The sequence below is a fragment of the Saccostrea cucullata genome, unplaced genomic scaffold, assembly GCF_032062105.1.
Source record: "Saccostrea cucullata isolate Sc308-1 unplaced genomic scaffold, CSIRO_AGI_Scuc_v1 ctg5714, whole genome shotgun sequence".
Lineage (NCBI taxonomy): Eukaryota > Metazoa > Mollusca > Bivalvia > Ostreida > Ostreidae > Saccostrea > Saccostrea cuccullata.
In genome coordinates, this window is record NW_026931360.1 from 1,303 (window position 1) to 26,401 (window position 25,099).

The 25,099-nt window shown below is 32.2% G+C and overlaps 1 protein-coding gene across 1 annotated transcript; it reads left to right on the forward strand.

The window, feature by feature from the left end:
- Nucleotides 1–2,080: 2,080 nt before the first annotated feature.
- LOC134232337 (uncharacterized) lies at nucleotides 2,081–23,856 on the forward strand (the record flags this gene model as incomplete). The annotated part of the gene is made up of 7 exons (XM_062714288.1): nucleotides 2,081–2,551; nucleotides 5,064–5,297; nucleotides 11,094–11,588; nucleotides 18,501–18,755; nucleotides 19,226–19,459; nucleotides 21,999–22,120; nucleotides 22,573–23,856. Coding segments are annotated over 7 exons (3,095 nt in total), but the record flags the coding sequence as incomplete, so codon positions are not given.
- Between the last annotated feature and the right edge of the window lie 1,243 nt (nucleotides 23,857–25,099).

A 25,099-nucleotide genomic window follows, 5' to 3' on the forward strand; every position in this document is an offset into this window, starting at 1 on the left:
GTTTTTCAATCCTAATACCACGGTCCGATTTTGTCAGAATCAGAATTAAACTGGTACCGCAGCTGAATGTAAACAAACAAACAGGCCAGTCTGGTTCCCTCTACTGCTTTACCTCGTATGTGTAGAGAACTACGGTAACACTGATTATCAAAAATCCTTACGCTAATGAACTATGTTCTTTAACTTATGAAGTTTTCAAAGTCATTACTACTAACGTTTATTTTATATAGCGTTTTATTTTTTTGCTTTATTTAGCGTTTGTATTATCTCAAAAGCGGTTGAGAGTAAGAACTATATTTTTGCACGTAACTTTAAAATGGCGACTATGGGGTCAACATCCTGCCTTGAACAGGAACCCATAAGCCGGCAATTGCTCTTTTAGCAATAAGCCCGGCTAAAAATCCTAATTCGTGTCCGGTCCATATCTTTCTTATAGATAAACTTGGAAGGTTCTCATTTTACACAAAGATTGTTCATGACATAAGGGTGTGTCTTGACCTTAAACCAAGGTTATTTGGAGAAGTTCAAGGTCACTGGAAGAAAAATTTCATAATTCGAGTCCAGTCCATATCCTTCTGATAGATAAACTTGGTATGTCAATATCTTTCTTTGCAAATTTTTTTCAACGTGCGTAATTTTTTTCAATGTGCATAGAAAAGAACCAACCTTTTCGTTTAATTAAATGTTGAGCTAAATGTGTATATCAGGCGCGGATCTAGAATTTTTTTAAGGGGGGGGGGGGGTCGAAGGATTTATCAAAGGGTAGTTGAAGGGGAAAACAGTTGTTATAACGTAATTTTTACACATACATGTTGTTAAATAACTCAATAGGTACCTGTTGGAGTACGGTTTTTAAAAGTGGGAGGTTAATTGATTTACCTGGAAAAAGTACTTGAATGAATAACTTGATTGTTTTTGAAAAAGAAAGGAAAATATAACTTCGAACCCGAAAATCTTACTATGTAAAGGGGTGTGGTTTTATTTTGTACTCGCAACCGAATTTCCTTATACATTACATCATTAGTCTTTCACGGAACATTTTCTATCGTAAAATCACACCCATCTATAGTAAGAGCACAAAAAATTGGGACTTTCTTCTTTCTTTCTTTCTTTCTTTTTTTGCAAAGCCAAAGGTGGGGGGTTGCAACCTCCGCACCCCCTCTGGATCCGCCACTGTATATATCGTATTAGAGCTTCCGTACATTGTCCTAGTGTAACAGTAAGCCGTCAAATGATGTGAAAGTTAGCGCTTTTCGTAAAAGTCTACTAGTAGCAAGATATTTTATAGTGTCAATATATCAGCATTTCCCAAGAGATTCTTTACTGTCAGAAGAACCTAGTCATTTTGAAATCAAGCATAAATTGTATGTTTTTATTTGTCATGCAGTTATCTAACCCCCCCCCCCCCCGCCCCTCACGACACTTCTTATTTTCAACCTGATTTAATTTTAAAAATTCATTTTAAAAATGTTTTTTAGCATTTTTTTCTTTGTAAAAAGAAGAAGAGAATTATTGCATTTTATAATAAAAATGTACCTCTGTAAAATGTATTTCTATATCGAAGACGAACAAAAATGCACACGCAAAAAATTATTATATTACTCGTATATCTTGTTCATAAAAACTGTTAAACAGAGAAATATATCTTGAATATGGTTGTTTTTCCATTCAATGAGAATTTCAAATACCAATAAATCTTTTTAAATTATGAAATGTTAATACCATAAAGGCAACGAGAATAATTAGTTGAAAGGCCTTACATGCGTATCTTTATTTAGAAAAAATCTTGCTTTTAAATATTCTTTTCTGTTTTCCACTTATTCCCCATATCATCATAGTCAACAAAGATTTACCTACTGCTTTTTTTTTTTAAAAAATCAAATGTATAACATAAGAGGATTTTTTATGAATTATATTATTCATTAAAAGTGTAATTATGTGTTGCAGTTCAAAATGACATGATTAACGTTATATAAAGGCAGAAAGAAATAGATTTAGCTTTAATATACGTTTAATTAGTGATTATCTCAACTAATCTATCCATTTAACTATACGAGTATTTATTATTAATTTTTTTTAGATCAGTTCTCCACACTGACTGATGACGAGGTGTCCGTGTTATTCTGTTTTCTGTGTTCTGACCCCGGTCCTCCTGACTTCTCTGACACAGAGTGGCTGGACAGGCTTAATCAGATACGACAGGAAGGGTACCGTTATAGGAATCCTGTAACACGTGAGGAAGCACAGCAGACTCTGGACAGCCTGAAGTCACGTGATTATCTTTGGGAAGATCAGGACAAGATAACGGAGGACACAAGAGATGAGACAATGTATAGGATAGCATCAATAAACCGTGTTATATCATTCTGTTACAGTAGTTATAACACAGCCAGTGTGTACCTGAGATCAGACAGATACAACAGAGAACCTGGAGAGAAGTGTGTCTGTGGTCGTGGCTGGGATGACTTACTGATACGCCGTCTACAGATGAACATACTGACTCACGTCACTATGGAGGACACGAATATATATGAGCTGTTAGTCCTGTTTTGTAAGTTTATATAATGTTATAATTTTATTATTTTTATGGTTAAGATTCATTGTGTGTTTCTTTTAGTTTTAAATTGGTGTTAAAATAAGAGCATCTATTTAGAATATAGAATAGATGCATTTATTTTATGAGAAAAGAAGTCGGGTTTTATGTATTATAAGACTTACATATACATGTATTTAAAAATAGCTTGTTCATCATCATGTTCTATACCATCGTAAATTTACCTTGATCAATAAGAAGGTGGTGTTTGGTATGGTTATTTAATATCTTAATTATTGGTGTGGTTGATATTTCATGCAGGCACAAACAATTAATAAAAAAAAAGCCCAAATATTTTTTCAACAAATATTTTCTTGTAATCTCTCTCTCTCTCTCTCTCTCTCTCTTGAGGGGGCATAAAAAGAACTATTAATGTACAAAATAGATGAGGATTGTAAAAGGTTGGTGTGATTGTCTCAGTTTTAATGATTTTATAAAGTGAGTTTTCCCATGGTTGTATGTGTTTATCAATTTATGATGATTTTTGTTAAACATAATCCAAAAAATAATTATATTTCTTTATTACGTATTAATCTTTAACATTTTTGTTCTTTAATACAAAATTTAAATAACGCCAAATGTAAAAAATAAAAAGTACGTTTTCTTGTTACTTTTAGCCTTGACCAAGACGAAAAATGTAATAAAGCTAAATGTAATAATCCAAAAAATGGTGTTATTAGATTTTGTGTTTTAAGCTTTGACTGATGTCGACGCAAAATGTAATAATCCATATCTAATAATTCCAGTTTACCAAAAGAACCAGTGCACTTATAGGCCCCGGTAAAATGTGAAAAAATAAACAATCAAATTAAGTAAAATGTTTCATCTCAAGTCATTAATTGATATCTAAACCATATGATTCAACAAGTTTTACCGCTGAAATTCACGAATATACAAACAACAAAACCATACAATGTGGTAGGGGTCAGCCAACATTTGTGCTTTTCTATAGTAAATCGAGAACGGTCATTCATTTCAAAGTCTTTGTTTAATATGAGCCTAACGTTATGCAAACTTTTGCGAATGACGAATAAATTTATAAAACTTGTGTGAGAGTAGGAAATTTGCACACGATTAGGCTGGTACTTAAAATATTAAAAATGTTTAATTTTTTTTTAAAATAGTGTTTTTCTCAATAGCTAGTATATAAATATTGCATGAAGTTGAGGATAAGATTGAAAATTTTCACCCCAAGAAAACCATTGTCAACTGAAGCGCAGCCGAGTTATACTATACTGAATTTTTTTATACAAATACATATAACAGTGAACCGTTCGCCCATAAATTCTACGCAGTCACTATTTTTTGGACTATCACCCGTCGTCAAGCAATGTTGACTGTTGCTACGCTAGAAAGGCGTGGCTTCAATATTCAGCGGGCAATAGTATTTTTAACAAATGTTTCTTGACCAATCAAATTCATCTAATTTATATGAAAGTATATTATTTAGAGATATATACCTGTGTGACCAATGTTGGGCCCACGTGTGGAATAAATTAATTAAAATACTGATAATCTCTTGAGATCTATCCAGGTAAACATTCCTCAAAGGTGCTCACTGTGAAACATAGGTACATGTAGGTTTTGTATCATTAAGTCAAAAGTCGTGCCATTTTGAGATATTTGTATGTATTTGTTTTTTAGAACAAAGGAGGGTAAAGAGAGTTTAGTGTCGTTCATAAAACTGTCAGCTATTTTTAACATTCCAGCAAGGCAATGAAACAAGTATTGAAAGCCACCTTAACACTCTTTTTTAATTTCAAATTCAATGACACTATTATTGTAATATTTCAAATGCAAGAGTACCAATTTCTTAGATTGATCATTATGGTTACAGGCAACTTCACAATTTCATTTATTTTTTTATATACAGATTTAGAAAACGCGCCCGACTATGATTCATCATCAGATTGTTCAGGTGTCGATTAAATATCTCTTCCTCTTGATCTACATAAACGAAACTCAAAGAAGGTTCGGTACGAACTTTCCGGATTTAGGGCATCCATGGGTTTCTAAAATATTCCATTGTTTCAAATCCATGCTGATTTATATGATGCTTAACGTGCTTTTTAGAAATATTCACCAGTATCTAAATTTTACCAATAAAGAACGATTTGGCTGTATATTCGAAAGTAAAATGGCACATAAAAAGGACCCATTAATTGTATTGTTCTAAGGATCATTGTAAATTTGTAGAACATGCTGTTTCAAAGAATTTATTTGTTTTCCTGCTTAAATAGATATATAGAAAAATTCTAAATTTTCTTTTCCTTTTCTTCTCTTTTTTTATTTGGCGTTTCTTGGCATTTCCCTTATTTTGTTTATCATGACGAATAATAGATCTTAAAAAAAATTACAAAACAGAAGGGAAAACAACGACATGCATGAATAAAGTTAATGAGCTGGAATATATATATATTTCCTTTCAATAAAATGTGTATTTGATATTCTCGATTTTCTTATATTACAGTAAACATACCGTACAACGAAATAAGGGGAACTCGAAATGAACGGACGCAGTTATTGATAACCTTAAAAGAACAAGGGGAGGCTGTTTATTACAGAGGAAGATCACAGGACAGTGTAGATCACGTGACGTGGCTCTGGAGATACGGGGGATACAGTAGACCTGACATCGTGAGATCCTGTATAGGTCTACATTTGGACATTTACATCATCGACAACAAAGCTTACAGAAAACCAAGTAAGTATGGACTACAAAATCAGGAACACCTCGGACCGATTAAAATAGAGAGAGTATTAACGGCAAACGGTTATATTTGAGGATGGCAATCAGAGGATTATTGGTATATGTAATCGATTAGTCGCATTTTTTCCATGGATCAACCAATTAACGGAATGGATCAGCTTGATTTGAAGTTTTCAATAATGTTAAAAAAACTTTTCTCAAAAAGTAATTTCAAAATTGGTATTATAAACTACAATAATCAGAATACTTTACATTTAATTTTCAAAAAGACAATTAAATTACCATGCAGTGCCATTACTCTTACCATGCAGTGCCATTACTCTTTTTTCTTAAAGTAATGCATTACATTACCATTAGGTCTACTTGAGTAAAGTTATCCATTACCATTACACGTTTGGAGGTTTTTCAAAATCGAAATACAAAACTTAACTTTTTTTTCATAAGCGTATCCACTTCCTTAAAAAATTAAACATGATAAATGATAATTCAAATTCGATTCAGATATTTTTACTTTTTTCATTAAATTTTGATCATTTGCAACAAAGAAAAAAAAAATATAAATGAGATACATATTCAATAAGAAAAATAACCTAAATAATATTAATATATATCTCATATAAATAATCACAAGTAAAAAGTAGGGATGTCAAAATTGTCAATAATTGATATTCGAATATTCGATAGGAGTATTCGAATATATTCGAATATTCGATAAAATAAATTCATTTTCCATTATTAAATATAAACCTTCACTCTCCTGCCAAGCAGTACAGGTTTTATGCCATTATTTTAGAATAAAATCTTGTGTAGAGTTCGGAAAATGAACTACTATTATTTATGTTTTTAAAAAATTACTTAATAGTATACACCCAAAATGTAATGATTGATTTTTGAAAATTCAAAAGATTCTTTAATATGTTCCAGATTAATTGATCGTCTTTCTAAGTCTACACTAATAACTCCTACAAATATACTAAGCAGAACAATTATCTAACGGTGAAATGTTAAAAGCAATTACTTTTTGCTAATTATAAATTCCTGATAATGATTTTTAATGATATTTACATAAACAAGAAGTCTGTGTGTTTACTGTAAAACTGGGTACTTACAACAATACAAGCTGATTGTTAGTTCTGGAAACTATTATACCACTAATTAAGTGAACAAATAAATAAATTACTCTTAGGCTAATAAATACACTCTTCACACCTTTAAGGTATTCCAAGAGGAGTGTTTTTTTTTGTACAAACTTGATTCAATTTCTAATATAACTTTCCAGGTTTTTCTCTCTTTTTAATGCTTGTATACTGAAAAACGAATATTCGAATCTCAAATTTATATTCGAATATCAGCTCATCGAATGAATATTCGAATATTCAAATATTCGTTGACATCCCTAGTAAAAAGGAATCTGATTGACCGAGGCAGTCACGTGTCCGTCGTGTTCTGCATGCAACAAAACGTCTTTTTCACGACTCTGATGTCAAAATGCAATGACTGATATCGTTATACTATTGAGTCAGATTGTTTATATTGTTGATTGATTGTGTCAATTTTAACATGTAAAAAAATATAAATATTTACAATAACGTTTCTCATGGGTACGGTTCGTATGTTGCCTTGTGTAAATCACATGGAAGATTTTTTTTTTCTGAAGTGCGGCTAATGGTATAACTTATAGAGCTGTTTCATATTGTAATGTTCATTGCATTTTCTTCATATTTCCTGCATTGTGTTTGATTTGGTATATTAAACAATTTATTGCATGATAATGAGGGAGACTAGAAGATTTCTCTCACTATCCTGCAATAAATTTATAATGTCCATGACCATTTAATTATTTTTAAAAAGATGTATACAAAATAATGCTTTGTAATGTTACAAATTTATAATGCCATCATCACAATTGATATTATTAAGTAATGCATTACATTACCATTTGATGTAATGCAAATTTTTGGGCAGTACATATTACTAGCATTACTTTGACTTCATGTAATGCATTGCAATGCATTACCATTATAATTAGCATTACCCTGCCTGCAAAACGTTTTGTCTATCGGAAGCGATTGAACACATCTAAAAAGTAAGGGATATAAGATGCATCAGACACATCTTATCCTATTGGAAATGTTCATTATAAGAATGCCTTGCCTCAGTTTTTGTTGCAGTATTGTCAATAAAGGGAAATAAATTGGTAATGCAGTCTTTAAGTGAAAATTGGGTACTGAAAGAAGTAAGTAAATACTTACACATACACAGACACCCTACCTCTCTCTCTCACGCACACACTCTCTCTCTCACATACACCCTCCCTCACATACACCCTCATAAACCCTCACACTTACACTCACACACTAAATAGAACAGATTTTCGAGTTTGAACAATTTTTCATTTTTTTTGTCCAGGTTTTATCGAGTATTAGTGAAAAAAATTTCTGGGGTTGCCCCCCTCCCACCTCCCATCAAAAAGAATGCTACGTCACTAAGATTACTTCTATATTCCGTGAGTTGTGATACCTTTAAAGTGAAAATCAACGAAGAGAAGTTTGATTATTCTTCATTTTAAATATCCTGTGCACCTTTTAGAAGTATAATAACTTACATGTATTAGATTTGATGACAGAAATCAAGCCTCGAAAGGAAAAAAAAAACATGGACATTTGATTTTCAAGGATAAACGGATAGTATGTTAGAGAGGCGTGCATCTCACCTGCCATTTGTAAAAGAAAAAGACATTTCTCATCCATCTCATTTAATTGAAACCATTATTTATTCCTGCAATGTGGGGTTAAATAGTCTGATATGTGAAGTACGTAACAGATTGTTTAAGAGTAAGTGGTTTATCATCCAAATTCAAAGTCTGAAACCAATTTGCATCGATGAACTTATGGATGAAATTTAAGATATGTCTTTATCTTTATTGACAAGGGCTGGGTTTCACAAAACTATCGTAAAATTTGTCCTAAGATAGATCTTACGATCATCTTAAGATCTGACTTATGACAATCATAAGATTTGCCACTGCTGTTTCACGAAACTATCTTAAGTACAAGAAATCTTAAGACAAATCTTAAGACAAATTCCATTCTTCAATTTCACAGGGATTTTTTGTTGAAAATATGTTTGCACGAAGTTTAGTTGAATTACTTTAATTTTGCAGATATACCCTCGGAAAAAAACATTATATTGCATCAACTTGAATGTACCGGTAATTAGGGTGTGTTTTTGTGTGTTGGGGGTTGGGTCATAAAATTAAATTTGAATTAATTTCATCACAAAACAAAATTGAATAAAATTTGTTTAAATGTCTCCTAGCTCAGAAAAAAAGTAGTTACTGACGAAATTTATGAGATAATTTTTTTTAACTAAAGCTTCTAGAGTATCTGAACCTTTATAATTAATGAATGATGATAGCATTGAATCCTTTTGAAACACCAAATCGTGTTTAAAGTTTGTCAAAAAATTCGATTGAGGTGTCTTTAAAACGATTCAACTACAGCAATAAAATAATAAGGCTAACAAATGAAGAAAAGAAGTAAAAAAACAAAAACAATTTCCAATCAAAATCTTATAATTTCAATACTATTAAGAAAGAATGAAGAGAGCATACATATACAGCATCAGAATTAATGTTACAGCATGATTTTCATACACATTACACATTCCGGTAGATTAATGTGGGATACCCCAAGAATAAAATTATTTGATTTTCATCTAATTTTGTACGACTGAATGAAATGTTTATTTCTAATTTCTAAAAAAAAAATCACAAGAATGTAACAAAATAATGTAAAGCGTCTAAATTATGCAGTGTAGCTACATATAAGTTTGTTTTTTTTTTTACTTTCATGGACTTATCTAATCCATAAAAATGCAAACACTTCGCATTTCTGTTTATTAAAAGATATTATTGTAACCTATCAATAAATAAACTACATGTATCTCAAACACAGGATCTGGAATTACGTTAGCCATTTCAAAAATTGCTTGGTCATAGTTATTGTGATATTCTTGCAGGGTAGTATTCAAATGAAATAATTTTGAATAAAGTCATATATGATAAATTGATTTTACATACTTGTACATACATGGCCTTAAGAAGCATAAGAGGGTGGGGTGCAAATGCAGTTGGGAGGAGACACAAGCAAAAAAAAAATGCTTTGAAATGAATAAAGTGGAAAACATAAAGTAGGTACATTTTAGGTTTTCTATTGTCTATTTATTGGCAAATTATTTTTTGATTTTTTGACCGGGGGGGGGGGGGTCATCGTTCCGTCTGGCCTAATATAGTCCAAAGGATTGTTCAATCACTAAAACCGTTTATCTTTAAATATCCTTTGGTTTTTAGTCAAAATATATATTGTCGCCAGTTTCACTTTAGACTTAAGACAAGTATCTAGTTGTCTTAAGACTTTGATAGATCTTAAGATTATCATAAGATATGACAGTTTCGTGAAACGGCTATGGTGCAATCTTCATGATCTTACGATAATTTTTGATTTTAAGACAGATCTCAGTCATAAGACAGCTTTGTGAAACGGGCCCCAGACTCATTTAACACATAATGAGAAAGGTCTGATCTTTTTAAAATGGAAAATTCACAAAGAAATAAATAAAAGGGTTTATCTGATCATACAAGATGTGTTTATAACAAAGGTAAAATTACAACAAATGAAAGACAAAATTTACATACATGAGTTGTTGTCGTCCACGAGTGAGTTGTCATTCTTTAACTAGTATAGTAGCACTGCACGATTTGTGTTACTTACCAAGTTGTATTAAAAGTTATAATTAATTCTACTTTTTCAATGCAAATTTAAGAATGCCCAAATTTATGGTCCCTATCCACATATTAAATTATTTAAAGATTTATTGACCGGTAAAGTCAAAAAGGCATACTAGTACAGATTGTCCCGGAATACATGATACCATTATTGAATCATGAAAAGTTTTACCTTAAGTTATATATATTAATGTTTGCAGTACTTTGGTTCAATTCAGACCCATACAAGTTAAATTAATGAAAGGCATCAAATTGGTTGCAAACAAAATTAAGCATTAGAAAAAATCTTTTACAACTTTTAAAAAGCGTCCATGCAAGAAAAGCACGTTAAGATATTAAAAGGTGAAATAGTTGAATCAATAATTTTAAAGAATTAGAATAAACATTTACTGCATTTGCTCATTAATAGATTCATTGATGTAAAAAAAAATACCCATGATCATTAATGAATGATAAGAATTAATTGTCATCAAAATGAAGATGTAGGACTGTCAAAATGAACCACTTGCTGATACCCTCCATCTTGGTCAGGTAATAATGCCAATGGGAGAATAGGCTATGCTGCAAGCCGCGGTTCAGAATGTAAAAAATATATCTTTGTGTCATTTGACGCTGTAGAAGACATCCAAAACAATTTTTACACTTGAAAAACGTTTCTTTTTTTTTACCATACACTATTACCACGTCATTATTATCTGGAGGGTCGTGCAGTTTTTCTTTCATATCTTACATACTTCCAGGCTGGGGAGAAATCCGAGAATCTATTTAAACTCTTTTTATATAGACAAAAATATCAGTTATCATTTCTGTACGTATAAAATAATTTTTATGAAGGCAATACCAGAAAGACTCTGTTTTATTAAAATTGTGTTTTTCGTCTTAAAATCAAAAACATATATAATAGAACTGTCTAAGAAAAGTAAACTTTGATAAATCTCTGAATACACAGGTCTGTGATTGGAAATACATGTAATCCTTTAACTCTTTGATTTCATTCATTTTAGGCAAGTATCAGGAATATCCAGAAGTCGACAAAAGTATTCTCTACAGTTTACTGTTGTGTGACAAGTACACTGCTACTGTAAATGGAAAGTTGTTCAAGTCAATATTGATAAAAATACGAGAACGGTATAACCAAAGGATTTCTCCGTCTGATGATGTTGATGTGACATCCCTTCAAGATGATGTTATGGAAACCCAGAATGGTGAGGTTACGTTTGTATCAGACGACATCCGACATGACGTCATGTACACCTTAGTTACGGAGTGTCTGGTGGAGGACAGTGATCTGGAGTTTTTCCTGACCACGGCGTCACGTGACGTGATATCAGAATACTGCCGGTCCTGGGATTATAAGAGGAGTGAGGGAGAGAGATGTCTGTATGTACCGTACAGACCGAAGACGATGTACGAGCTCTTTATAAACAAACTACAGCTGGACATCATCACACACTGTACCGTGTCTGACAGTAGGATTCATTCCAGTATCAGTAAACGTTGTGAGTATTATTTCTGTATTAAACCTTATAGATAATAATTCACAAGGTTAGCTTAAAAAAAAAAGCTTAGTTTCAGCCACTGGATAACAGAAAGTTTCCTTATTGTTTCGTTATCGTAAATAATTTGTATTATCCATCATGTCTGTTCCTTAAAGAGCTATTAATAATTGTAATATATTATAAGTTTTAAAAATTCTACTATAATCGTTTTCTTGTTTGTAATATAATGCTGTAAATTATAAACCATAGACAAAATTTTATTTCTACGTCTCCCGCCCCATTTTATTTTATTAGTATTTATTGTATTACATATAGCTATTTTAGCACAGGGGCACGAGAAGGGTCGTTACGTATAAAACATGCAGGTTCTCGGCGGACTTATGATATTCTTACTACAACTTTTAAAATTGCTTCATAAACTTTTAGGCTGACACCATGCATTGTGTAAAATGTTGACATTTATATCGAAAGTGAATATATACAGTCATGTATGTGACTTTATGTTTGCATATAATTTTCGTCGTTTACAACCGGTTTTGTGGTCTAGAGGTTAACTTCTAGCTTCACATGTGAGAGGTTCGAATCCCAGATAATCCACTTTCCTTCTTTCTGAAATTTTTTTTTAATTTAGTAAAGGATAGTTAATTAAAAGTTTTGAGGTCTGGCTTTTGCAAACTCATAAAATCATCATTACAGTGTGATAAGTATTTCATATAAAAGAATCTTCTATACACATAATAAAGAATAAGCAATCAAATCTTTATATCCATATTGCCATATTTTATTTGCTTCAGTTAACATTTAATGATTCTACAAATTCAGTCAGCTAGGGGATCCGACCCCCCCCCCCCTCCCCCGGAACAGTGCATGGTTTACTTTTTCCCTAAGCGGGGAAAACGAATTCTCTGAATGACCTTGTTTTAGCTGAATCAAGGTCATTATTCTGACCTCCAATCTCGGCCGCGGACATCAGAGGAAGGTTGTCTCATACAGGTAAATGTCAAATGAATAAAGCAATAATGTAGAAGATTGTTTTTAATTATTATTAAATTAAAAGTTTTTAGTTGTGCGGTTTCGAGGCAATGTATAATGTGGAGTGTGTGTGTTGGAGGGGGGGGGGGAGAGACTCGCATATATACATGTACCTCATGTATATTTAAATCAATCTCTAAGTTTAAGCATTCATTTTTGTGTATTAGGAAAGACAAGAATTGCTTCCAAAAAGTATTGAAATCCACGAAAACAATTTAAACAAGAAGCCCAAGGGCCACATCGCTCACTTTGAATCTACACTACCTGAGGATGATTCCATATAAATACAAAAATATCATCAATCATGGCTTTGAAGTACTTGAAAGAAGATTTTAAAAGGTTTTCCTATATATCCATTCAACTTTGGTCAGCCATTTTGGGCCCAAAACTAGTTCCAGAGGTCATGATTTGAATAAGCTTGAATCTTCACTAACTGACGATGATTCCACGTAAGTTTTGTCTTTCCTGACCCAAAGGTTCTTGAGAAGAAGATTTTTAAAGAATTTTTCCTATATATTCCTATGTAAAACTTTGGTCAGCCATTTTGGCCCCACCCTAGCCCCAGGGGTCAAGATTTGAACAAACTTGGAATCTACACTTCCTGAGGATAATTTCATTTTCATATTTCCTTTCCAAATGATTCTTAAATAGAAAATTTTTAAAAGATTTTTCCTATATATTCCTATGTCGAACTTTGGTTGGCCATTTTGGCCCCACCCTAGCCCCGGGGTAATGATTTGAACAAACTTGAATGTACACTACATGATGATGATTTTACATGAGTTTCATCTTTCCTGGGGCAGTGGTTCATACTGTTCTTAAAAAGAAGAAGATTTTAAAAGATTTAATCTATGCATTTCTATGTAACTTTGGTCGGCCATTTTGGCCCCACTCTAGCCTTGGGGGTCATGATTTGAACAAACTTGAATCTACACTATTTGAGGATGATTCCACGTGAGTTTCATCTTTCCTGGCCCAGTGGTTCTTGAGAAGAAAATGTTCAAGGAGTTTTCCTATATATTCCTATGTAAAACTTTGGTCGGCCATTTTGGCCCCACCCTAACCCCGGGGGTCATGATTTGAACAAACTTGAATTTACATTTCCTGAGGATGATTCCACATGAGTTTCATTTTTCCTGAGTCATTGGTTCTGGAGAAGAAGATTTTTTTAAAATGCTATTAATTTTTCTCTAATTTATAATTATCTCCCCTTGGAAGAATGCTTGGCCCTTCATTTCAAAAATCTTGAATCCCCTTTACCCAAGGATACTTTGTGCTAAGTTTGGTTGAAATTGGCCCAGTGGATCTTGAGAATAAGATGAAAATGTGGAAAGTTTACAACAATTACAATGACAACGCCAACAAACGACAACGACAGACGACGGACAAATTTTGATCAGAAAAGCTCACTTGAGCCTTCAACTCAGGTGAGCTAAAAAAAATATTCAAACTAATTTAATATATATGCAGTACGTATACCGTTGTCTTTCATGTCTACCATCACAAAAAAACTATTGAATAACATACTGGATGCCATATATCTCTCTCACTCCTTTCACTGGGGGAGGGGGGTGACCCTGACTATAGATCAGCGCAGTTTTCCACACAGGAAGTCTCAGATGTTGCAGTTCTGCTGTGGTCTATTTCTCACATGTGGGCGCTGACCACGTGCACAAGCTTCAAGGGGCACTTACACGTCTATCATTATGAAAATTTTAAGAATGGCTGTCTAACAGTGTTTTCTCAACTTCCTATATCAAAGTGAAAAGAAAATGATCATTATTCTTTTTTTAACTGTTTTGGAACCTTTGTGGCAAGTGGAATATTGTGTGAATTCCGACCTGAGCATGTCTGATGCAATGTATCGAATATTGATCGAGGGAACCTTGAATCAGACTTCCAAAGGAATACATTAAATCTTCGACTTGCAACAGCGATTGAGGATATATTAATACGGTAATAATGTGCTATAGATATGAACTTATCTTCTATAAGAAGCAATGAAGTATTTTCTAGGAAATGTAAAACAGTCTATGTCTGACCTATTAATATTCATTGAGAACGACGAAGGACAGTGCAATCTATAAATAGATCAAGGTCATGAGTGTGCATGAAGAAGCATGCTCTCTGTTTGGAGTGTAAATCTTTTCCCCAGAATTCCGCTTAATGCAAGCGCACTTGCAGTTTCATTCCAAGATACATGTATGATGAAATGTGAATTTAAAAAGAATCTATGATAATCTGGATTGCTTGAGGTTGAAAAGAATTTTAAAAAAAGGGTTAATTATCAATATATCAGAAATCAAGATAGTAATACTCAGTAACTTCTAAAAATTATAAGGCAGCATAATAATTATTCTTTCCCACAAAATATTTCATTTCATATTTATTCCTAGTATATATTTTAAACGGGATACACACCAGAGAGAATAGCCATAGCTCCTAAACCACTGTAAATATTACCGTTTAAGATTATTTTCTTTTTATTCTTGAGATATAAATTGAACGATTTTACATATGTTAGTTAGCTTACGACCTTCAAATCAAAGAAATTAAACTGTATCCATTTTCTGTTGATGATTGAAAAACCTATCAAAATTTAAGAAAATCATCACTATAGGCGACAAAACTATGATAAAAAAACGAATTAATGTTTTAGAGATAATGATACAATAAGTTAAAGTGTTTGGTGCAGGTCTATTCCCGAGTACAGTGGACATTCAGATACCCGGACGCCAAATATCAGGTATCCAGACGCTTCACATATCCGGACAATTTGACTGGGAACCAAAGCGTCCCAATAAATGAGGCTCCACGTTAATTAACTATAAGCCCTACATGAAATAAACTTGCATGGATGATGCATCTAGGGATGGACACTAGCAGACTTGCTTCGGATGCTGGATCTGACATATATTTTCCAGATGAATAAACAGGTTAAGGTTTTTCGAACAGGTCTATCCCCAAGTTATTACATGTATTTTAGCCATACGAGGACCAGACTGAACTATCCACAAGTTTTAGAGATTTCAAGCAGCATGTACATGTAATTCTTACAATTCATGCGCATGCTGGTTGGCCTTTTAGAATTCATTAGCAAAGACTTTTACAAATTTGTTTTCCAAATGCAACAAAACCACCGTTTTGGAGTTGAAGCTTCATATTATATTTAATTTTTACCTACATATACCCATCTGTTGAGAGTAGCTCAGTAAGCAGAGCGCTCGCTCCGTGATCGGGAGGCCGTGAGCTCGAATCTTGACCCAAAGTAATCTACGTCCATAAAAAAGGTAGCACCTGTTCCTTCGCCATGCACACGGGCACTTGAATTGAAAGTTGCGGGTCAAAGGATAATTCCTAAAAAAACGAAGGTTCATTAAAGTCACGATAGACTTTGGCACGATAATGATCCCTCATTGATTAATGGCCCTGAGTGCCGAATTAATGTCAAAATTTGAAGTCCTTCACCTGTGAACACTCAATTCTCTGACCTTATTTATGGGCGCCGCCATGTTTGTATCACATGACTTGACGCAATTAAGGTGCTGATAACGTCACAATTCCGTATTACTAAATGCAGTTACTTTTCTCCGTTATTCATCGAATGATTGGCGTAATACTAATAAAAACACACGTTTATATGAAATTAAAGCTAACCGATTCATTCTTTTATTTTGTTTATTTTTCTCTTCATTGTTCGTATAATCAAATGTTTTAAAATCAATATTGATCGATTTATTGTTATTGTTTAAGGCAAAGTTGCTTATATTTCATCCCTATTTTGGAGGTTTGATAAATATTACACCTGATTTTCTTTGAAATCAATTTTAGCAAGATTAAAAGGCAAAAGTTAAATAAGTATTAATGCAGTGAGAGAGACTCAGAGAGATTTGTAAAACCGTTTTGGAAAATAGATATTAGTATACAAATACAAACAAATGTACGACTTAAACCTTTTACCAATATTCACAAAGTTCATTAATTCGTTATACATGATATATTTAAGAAATGAATTTAATTTTTGTGAAGATTCACGAGGTTATGAATTACGATGCTTCAGGCCGGCATATTTCATGAAGTGCGTTATATTTCTTATATTGACGACAGATTTTTTTTCCGTTATTTCCCGATGATGACAACGAGCACACATTGGGTGTGACTGGTCGGCAGGGGATGCTCACTCCTCCATGGCACCTGATCCCACCTCTGATATTTCGGAGGTCCGTGTTTACTTTGCTCTTATTTTGTTTATTGTTTATTGGACTTTGAGATTGAATACTCTTCGTAATTTCCATATCCTTCATTTACATTTTTTAAGACTTACCATAAATTTACGCCATTTAACTGCCATTTTTAAAGCAAAACAGTGTGCACTACTTTTTTTTAATCAAGTGAGTTACTTTGACATAACAAGGGAGATATTCATGCTCATTCGTGGTACATATGTAATGTAGTTCATGAGAAAATGAACTGCATTTTAAATCGTAAAGAATCGCAATGGAAATTTATTTGAAATGTAAATACATGTATAAGGAAATATACAAGGGTCCTCGTGCGGTATTGGCAAACGAACAACTACAGGATATTTTAAAGAGGGTTGATTTGATGACTTATCCTTCCCTTTTATTATAAGTGAGACATACAACCTTTTTTAAATGCATCAAATGATTTTCTCGGAAGGTGGGCTGTTCATATGTATATAGTGAATGTGAATGGTAATTAAAATCAGATAGAGAACAATAAAGCGTATTTATTCATTATTTTTAGTCTAACAATATATAAATTATTTGATAAATTATTATCAATGAGGTAAAACTGGATTATCAAATAACACGACGGCCGTCTAGATTTTCTCGACTGACATAATGTTTTTTTTAAAATGTTAAACATTATTTTGTCTCAATTTATTTGTTATAGTTATTTTTTTTTATTTTGTCTTACTATATGTGTCATTGTTAATTTTTTTCTTATTAAGTAAGCCAGTACATTGTGTATAAAATTATATAAAACGTCAAATAAAAGAGTTTTCGGATAACTCAAGCGTTTAACTGTAGGTCTTATAGAATGAAATTGAAAACTTGATTTAAAAAACACACGTGTCCATGAATATTGCAATGTTTAGGCCATGGCGTCATAGTTTCAACTACAGAGATGTGCCTAAATCTGTCGGTAATAACTTGTTTTGGACGTTCAAATGTTAAATTTTGTTGCAGGAGAAACAAAATACATGATAATTGTCTTGACGTATAGGGGATAGTGGGCTCGGGTCGAAAACATACGAGGGCTCGACAAGCCTCGCTCTTTATCACGTTTTCTTACCCTCACCCAAATATCGCTTATATTTCAAGACAGTAACCATGTATTATATATATATATCACTACTGAAAGCAATGCGTATCTATGCATAAATTTAAGTAAAATGATATTACAATTTAGTTGAATTCATGTAGATGTACATAAATAAATCAATCTCAACACCATAAAAATGAAGTTATCAAGAATGTAAATGAAAGTCAAAATATTATTTTTTTTCGATGCTCTACTAATATTACCACCATTTAGATTTATTTATTGAATGATTGTTTATTGTTTTACGTCCCTCTCGAAAATTTTCATTCATATGGAGATGCCACCGTCTGCCGGTGGAGAGCTGCAAATTTTGTCCTATACTTGACACTTGGGGCCATTGAACAAGGGTTTTTTTTTTTGTGCAAGCCCTTACTGCAACACAGGGCCTCGGTTCATACGGTCTCATCCGAATAACCATCTCCATTTAGAAGGTACAGGTCTGTCAAATTTCAGTTTTTTTCCATGAAACTTAAGTAAAAAGAAATGCGTAGCTTTCTTGTTGAAAATTGTTTCTTCTTAATCATGGTATAGTGGGAGTTCCAAAAGAAATACTGTCGTGGGACCAGGAGGCCAGAGAGCGGTATGTGGAGTACGCTAAGAGAGGAACACAGACAGTCCACCACGCCCGGGGGATGATTGTAGGATGTGCTGGGGCGGGCAAAACCACGCTTCTTAAACGGCTGCTTGGTTGTAGTGAAGAAGAGATCAAGAAAATAAAATCTACTGAGGGATTGGAGGTCCATGAGGAAATATTTAACATATGCGATGAAACAAATTCATTGAAAGGTAAAAAATATAAGTGATGCTGCTTAGCCTGAGAGAGGAAAATGAGAAAAAAAATCTTACATAAAATATATGACATACCTTTTTCTTACTTTCTCCCTCAATATTTTGTAATAAAACGAAACACCCGTGATTGTCTAAAAAAAAACACTTAAACTTCTCTTTTTATTTGTGCTACATTTCATGTTTTAAAGACATTGCAAATCAATGTTAAACTGATTTTAAACAACCAGAATTACAGATATAATCTAAGTGGACAGTTTTGTCGACAGTAGAATTGATGCTTTGTGCGTAACCATGCACATAAATTACTTTCAGCATTTTAATTTTATCACTTGGTTAATTAAAAGTAAACATTAATTAAATTTGTCTTTAATGCTATGAATGAAAATACCATTTTATTGCTTCTTTCATGTATTATATTTTGAAAAAAATGATAGAATGTGATATTTTTATCTGATGATTCTTTTTAGCAAGGAAAAGCCAGGAGAATTTTGAGACAGAAAATACTACAAATGTTGACACAAAGACTCTGACATTCTTTGACTTTGGAGGACAATGTGCGTACTATGCCTGTCACCAGATTTACCTGACCAGGAGAGCTTTCTATGTTGTGGTTGTGGACGCCTCTAAACCTCTTGACCAGAAGGTGGATAAGAAAGTGTGTGATCAAGATGGAAGTGTATTCGCTGGATGGACCTATGGAGGTATAAAAACAATGATATTATACAGAAAAAATGAGAAAATATTAACTTCAAATCTGTGTCCAAGTACCTTTAAAGTATTATTAACGCACTGAATTCTTGACTTATTTTCTTGTTACATGTAGTGAAGGAATATCTGTCTAATTTGTCGATTTCATGATACGATCCATCGATTGGTAATTGTGTGGTAATTTGCATACACGCTTAAGCGTAAAATTATCACGCAAGCCAATCGATTGTTCATCGTCATGAAATCGAAGAAATGATATTTATTCCTTATATGAACATGCTCTTTATTCCGCCAATCCACGTGCTACAAGCCCCGCTTGTGTCTCTCTATTTGTCATGCCCCGGCACATGATTTTTCTAATTGTTTCTTTTGTAAGCTTTTACCTTGAATACATGTACAGAGATCATACAGAAAAAAAAATCAAATACTTCTTATTAATGCAAGAAATTTATTTGTAAGAACAAATCAAAGATGTATACTTGCATGATAATGGTCTCAATTTTGGAACACAATAAATAATAATTGTATTTTATTTAACTCTGAGTCGAGCCATGTTTCATATATTTTTGAAGGGTCAAATTTTCGTGGTTTGAGGAAATTACATTGGGTCATTGGGATTTGATTTCATGCTTGAAAAATTGTTCAGTAGCAATGAATGTGAAAAATTACATTTCGTGGTGGATATTAATTCGTGGGTCTCTTCATACCTTCATACCTTCATTAGAAAAAAATATTTTCCTGTTAAAATGTGTTATTATGATAAATTTGTAGGTAATAACTTAAACTTTTATGATCAATTAGACTAAACTGAAGCAGAAGAAAGACTTTTATATACAATGTACATGTAATATACAGTTTTATATAAGAAATCATTATGTACAAAACGACAATAATATAATTTTGATTCAATCGAAGCTTATAAATAGTTCTTCCATCGCAAATGTGAATAACAGAAGTTTATCAACCTTGTTTTCTTGTGTCATTGAAATATTCATTTACAATTTTGAAATTAAAAAAACCGACATCAAAGTTGCATCTCATATTGCTTTAAAGAAACGTTTGACAGAAAAAAGCTTAGAACTCAAAGGTCACCCCATGTTTTGAAAAAAACGAGTGAAAACATCAGCATGTAAGAATATCTTAACAATTATTTTATATAATATCAGTAATTGTAGCTATCCACGTTTGTTTGAAATTTAAACAGATAATGAAACTTGAATCTGTTGCTTAAAACCCTCGAAACAAAATTAACAATAAGATGTACTTGACGGAAACAGGAAATGTCCGAAAAAAAGTACAGAATTGCAAAAGCACAAAGACAGAGTTACATGCACGTTTCTTAAATATAAGTGATTTTTTTTTCAAATTCGTATTCAGCGAGGCAGTTTCATTTCTGGAAGAATTTAGAAAGTTTTTTTTTTTTTTTTTTTTTTTTTGCAAAAAATCAAAAGGTTAATGAGAGGAAAGATCCAGAATCAGGAATCTACTACATAAAATTTCTTCATGACAGTGTCCAAAACCGCACGCCCCGAAGAGTAAACGAGTTTTTTTTTGTGATAAACAGTTATTTTTACATTAACAATATTGGCCAGATTTTTCGCCTTTTGGCTTGTTTCAATTTCTAAACATGAAAAACACCCTTCAGAAGGAAGAAACGAGTACAGGAAATCACAAGATTTTTCATTTTCCAGTATACTAAGGATGATACTCAAAAATGAGCTAAAACTAATCAAAAATTGGATTAAAAAATTACGGACATGTGTTTCAATTAAAAGAGAATATTCATTTTTTTTCAATTTTTTTTCTTTGAAAAAGATTTAATATCATATCAAAAGTTTAGAAAAGTGGATGGTTCTTAGAAATTTTTCTCCTAAGAACTGGAAAATGAAAAAGACTGAAAATATTAGTAATATTTCAATGAAAACACAAATATAGAGAAATTACATTCAGTAAAGGTTTACAGGTGAAAACAAATTTTAGAATATGTTATCTCGGTGCTAAAAGTGTAAAATAATCTTTAGAAAAATATACCAAGCCAGGTGAATTTTAAGAGGAAGATCAAAATGACAAAAAATTAGCAATATCACATAGGCTGATTTTTACAATTTAGGTTTTCCTAATAAAATTTACCTGGCTTGGTAAATTTTTTCTTAAGTTTATTTTACACTTTTGACACCAATGTAATATATTCTAAAATTTGTTCTCACCTGTAAACCTATACTGAATGTAATTTCTCTATATTTGTTTTTTCATTGAATTACATGTAGCACTAATATTTTTCAAGTCTTTTTCATATTCCAGTTTTTAGGAGAAAAAATTCCAAGAACCATCAACTTTTCTAAACTTGTGACATGATATTAAGTCTTTTTCAAAGAAAAAAAAATGTTTGTATCATCTGTCATTAAGCTCGAAAAGAATGAGTGCACTTAAAACTATACTGAAGGAAAACCCAAAGTTGATTTTTTTTTTTAAAAAAGTATTTCTTTTCCTAATACAAACTATAAAAGGAACATTTTCTTCTCTTTATTACAGACTACTTTGTGTTCTGGATAAAGTCTATACATACCTACTGTGGTTCTGACAATGACAAAGATACAAAACCTGTAGTTCTAATTGTTGCAACACATTGGGAAGAAGGAATAAGACAGTTTAGGGTGAGTTATATTTTCACTGAACTTTTCATATACACAACATTATAATTTTTATATTCTTAAAGAACTTAAATCTTTAACACATTGCATTGTAATGTATTAGTGATCTATTATAATCTTTATTAAAGAAAATACATTGTATCAGGATACCGATTAATTCGATGTTATACATGTATGAAAATATATGTGTTTGGATTATCGGCATATAATTATAGCAAGTATTAGAAAGTCAATAATACAATAATTATGATAATTTTCCCTCTCTAATATATATAGGGAATCAATAAATGTAACACTCAAGGATCTTTTCTGTGTAGTTGGGAAATGAAGATTTATAAGGAATTAAATAAAAAAAATCACAATGCCATTTAATGTCTTTTAAACAGAACGGGAAAACAGTACAGTCAATATTTGATTATCACTTTAATTTACTTTGATATTTTTTATCAATGAAGGATAAAAAGGAACTGATTGAGAGCTTGCGTCATCAGTTTCCAGAGTCATCATATTTACCACAGTACATCACTGACGAAAACGTTTATTGCACCGACGTTACTTTACCTCTCCATGATTTAGAAATGTGCTTCTTCAACTTAGCTTCCAATGAACGATGGAGCGAGAACATTCCAAAAGAATGGTCTTTCTTTGGATTAGAAATTAACCAGAAAAAACACTCAAAGCGGATCTTGAAGATTTCAAAAATAACAACAAAAGTACATGTACCAGAGATTACTACTAAGGAACATGATGATTCAGATGGAGCTGAAAAGGGAACAGGAGATATGCTGCGGTATTATCATGATGCCGGAAAAGCTTTATATTTTAATGAAAATGGTCTGGAGGAAGAGGTAATTATAGACGTCCAGTGGTTCATTGACGCCTTCAAACATATTATCACAGACAAGCTTCATTTCAAAGGTATTCCTGTCACCCAGAGGGACTGGGATGAATATTACGAAACTGGAAATTTGCGAGATCGGCTTCTGATAGAGATTTGGAAACATAAAGATGATGAGTTGTTTAAAAGGCTTAAGAAAGAAGACGAAGATTATAACATTAAAGATGGATCATATAAGAAAGATAAACGATATCTGCAATGTCATAAAATGTCGATTGTTTATTCTATGCAACGACTCGGTTTGTTGGCCGTTGGTTCAGAATCTCACTACGTTCCGTGCATGAATCGTAAAGAAATAGAAAAAGAACTTTTAGATATCATCAAGAAATCTGAGAGAAAATCATCTGTTCTTGTTTACCAATTTGAATTTCTACCATTTTTCTTGTTTTACCGTCTTGTTATTGCTTGTATGCAAGAAGATAGTTGGAATGTACTACAAAATCATGGAACATCTTGCCTTTACAAAAACGCCGCTTTGTTTTTGTGTAAGGAAACCAACTTCCTTTTGTCCGTCACAGAAGAGTCAATACAGCTTCAAGTATTCTGTCTGATGCCTGAATGTGATTTGGAAAAGGCAAAAACGTGCAAAATTCAAGAAAGAATTGAAGACCTGTTAAAAAATTTAGCAGGAACATTTCATAGAAAAGTACAGTACGTAAGAGGTTTCAGATGTCGAATAGACAAAGAAAAATTGATTGCTTTCGATATCAAAGGACATTTCTTACCAGAAAAAAATTACATTCCAAAAGAAGACTGTAAAATGATGTGCCCGTTGCATACAATTTCAGATCCGCATGTCATTGATACGGCTGAGTTTACTAGATATTGGAAATTGCAATGAGAAACCATACCATAAAATTTAATCTAATAATTTGATTTTAAATTGTTTTAAAGCTCATAAATGTAAAGGTTATCCGATCCTCAGGTTCTGAAAATCAGGCATTTAGTAATTGAAAATGCTCACAAAGATGTCTCTAAATCCTCAAAGTAAAATGTATTTACCCACGGTGTTTCTTTAAACTTCATCTTTAAAGTTAATCATATTATATAGGGAAAATTAGTAAATCTCAAAATAAATTTTCAGGAAATGCGATTAGAACTACCTACTGCATATTTACCAATTGATAATTGATCAAGAAATACATTTTGGGAATAAAAATCATAGGTATCCAGGCTTTTAAAGAAAATTGCATGATTTTCATACTTATTCGGTACTTTACTTTCTCCTACTTACTTCCATCGTTTCATAATGCATAGAGTATGAAGTGTTTCCTTTCAAAGAAAACACTGTAAATCACTTCTAATTCAAATCATGCTTATAAACATTGGTAACTAAGGCTAAATTAACAGAACTTTGATTTTTTTTAAATATGCAAGTTTTACTTGTTTTATAAGGTACAAATGTCAACTTTTAAAATACTGTCTGTTAAAACTTTAAAGAACATTGAATCATACCTAGAGGCATAAAATGAAAATTGTTGCATGAAAAAAATTCAATTTCAAGCTTTATTTTAAGACTTTTTGATTTAAATTATAAATTAAAGAGTTATCCTTCCTGGCTGAGGATCGGATATCCTTAAGTCACTTGTACTAACAGCTCATTTCAGCTATTGTACTCGTACTTTTATTGTCCCTTAATGTAATTTACAAGATACGATTATGAGACATTCTTCCTAATCTCTTTGTTCCTAGTTTTTTCTGCTTATCATGTAAGCTTTTCAAAATTCTCGACTTTTTCAGAACTATCAGAGCAAATTCTAAAGTAAATTTCAATGAAATGAGACCATATCTATGATTGGAGTATGTAATGATTTTTATTCCTGATGACACCCTTCTTAATTACGGCTAGACTTCAAAATGTTGAAACTGGTGTAGGGTTTTATAACCAGGTATTTATTTAAACGTTACTTTGTAAAACATGGTGCCAGGGGAAAGTGTCATGAATATTAGGAGAAGGTAATTATTTGAATAGTAGTAGTGAATATAATATCGTTTTATCTATCAGTGAATATTACACATAACTTCAAGTATTTCATCTGATGACAGGATGCTCTTTGGAAAAAAGAAAAAGTATGGCTTATTGC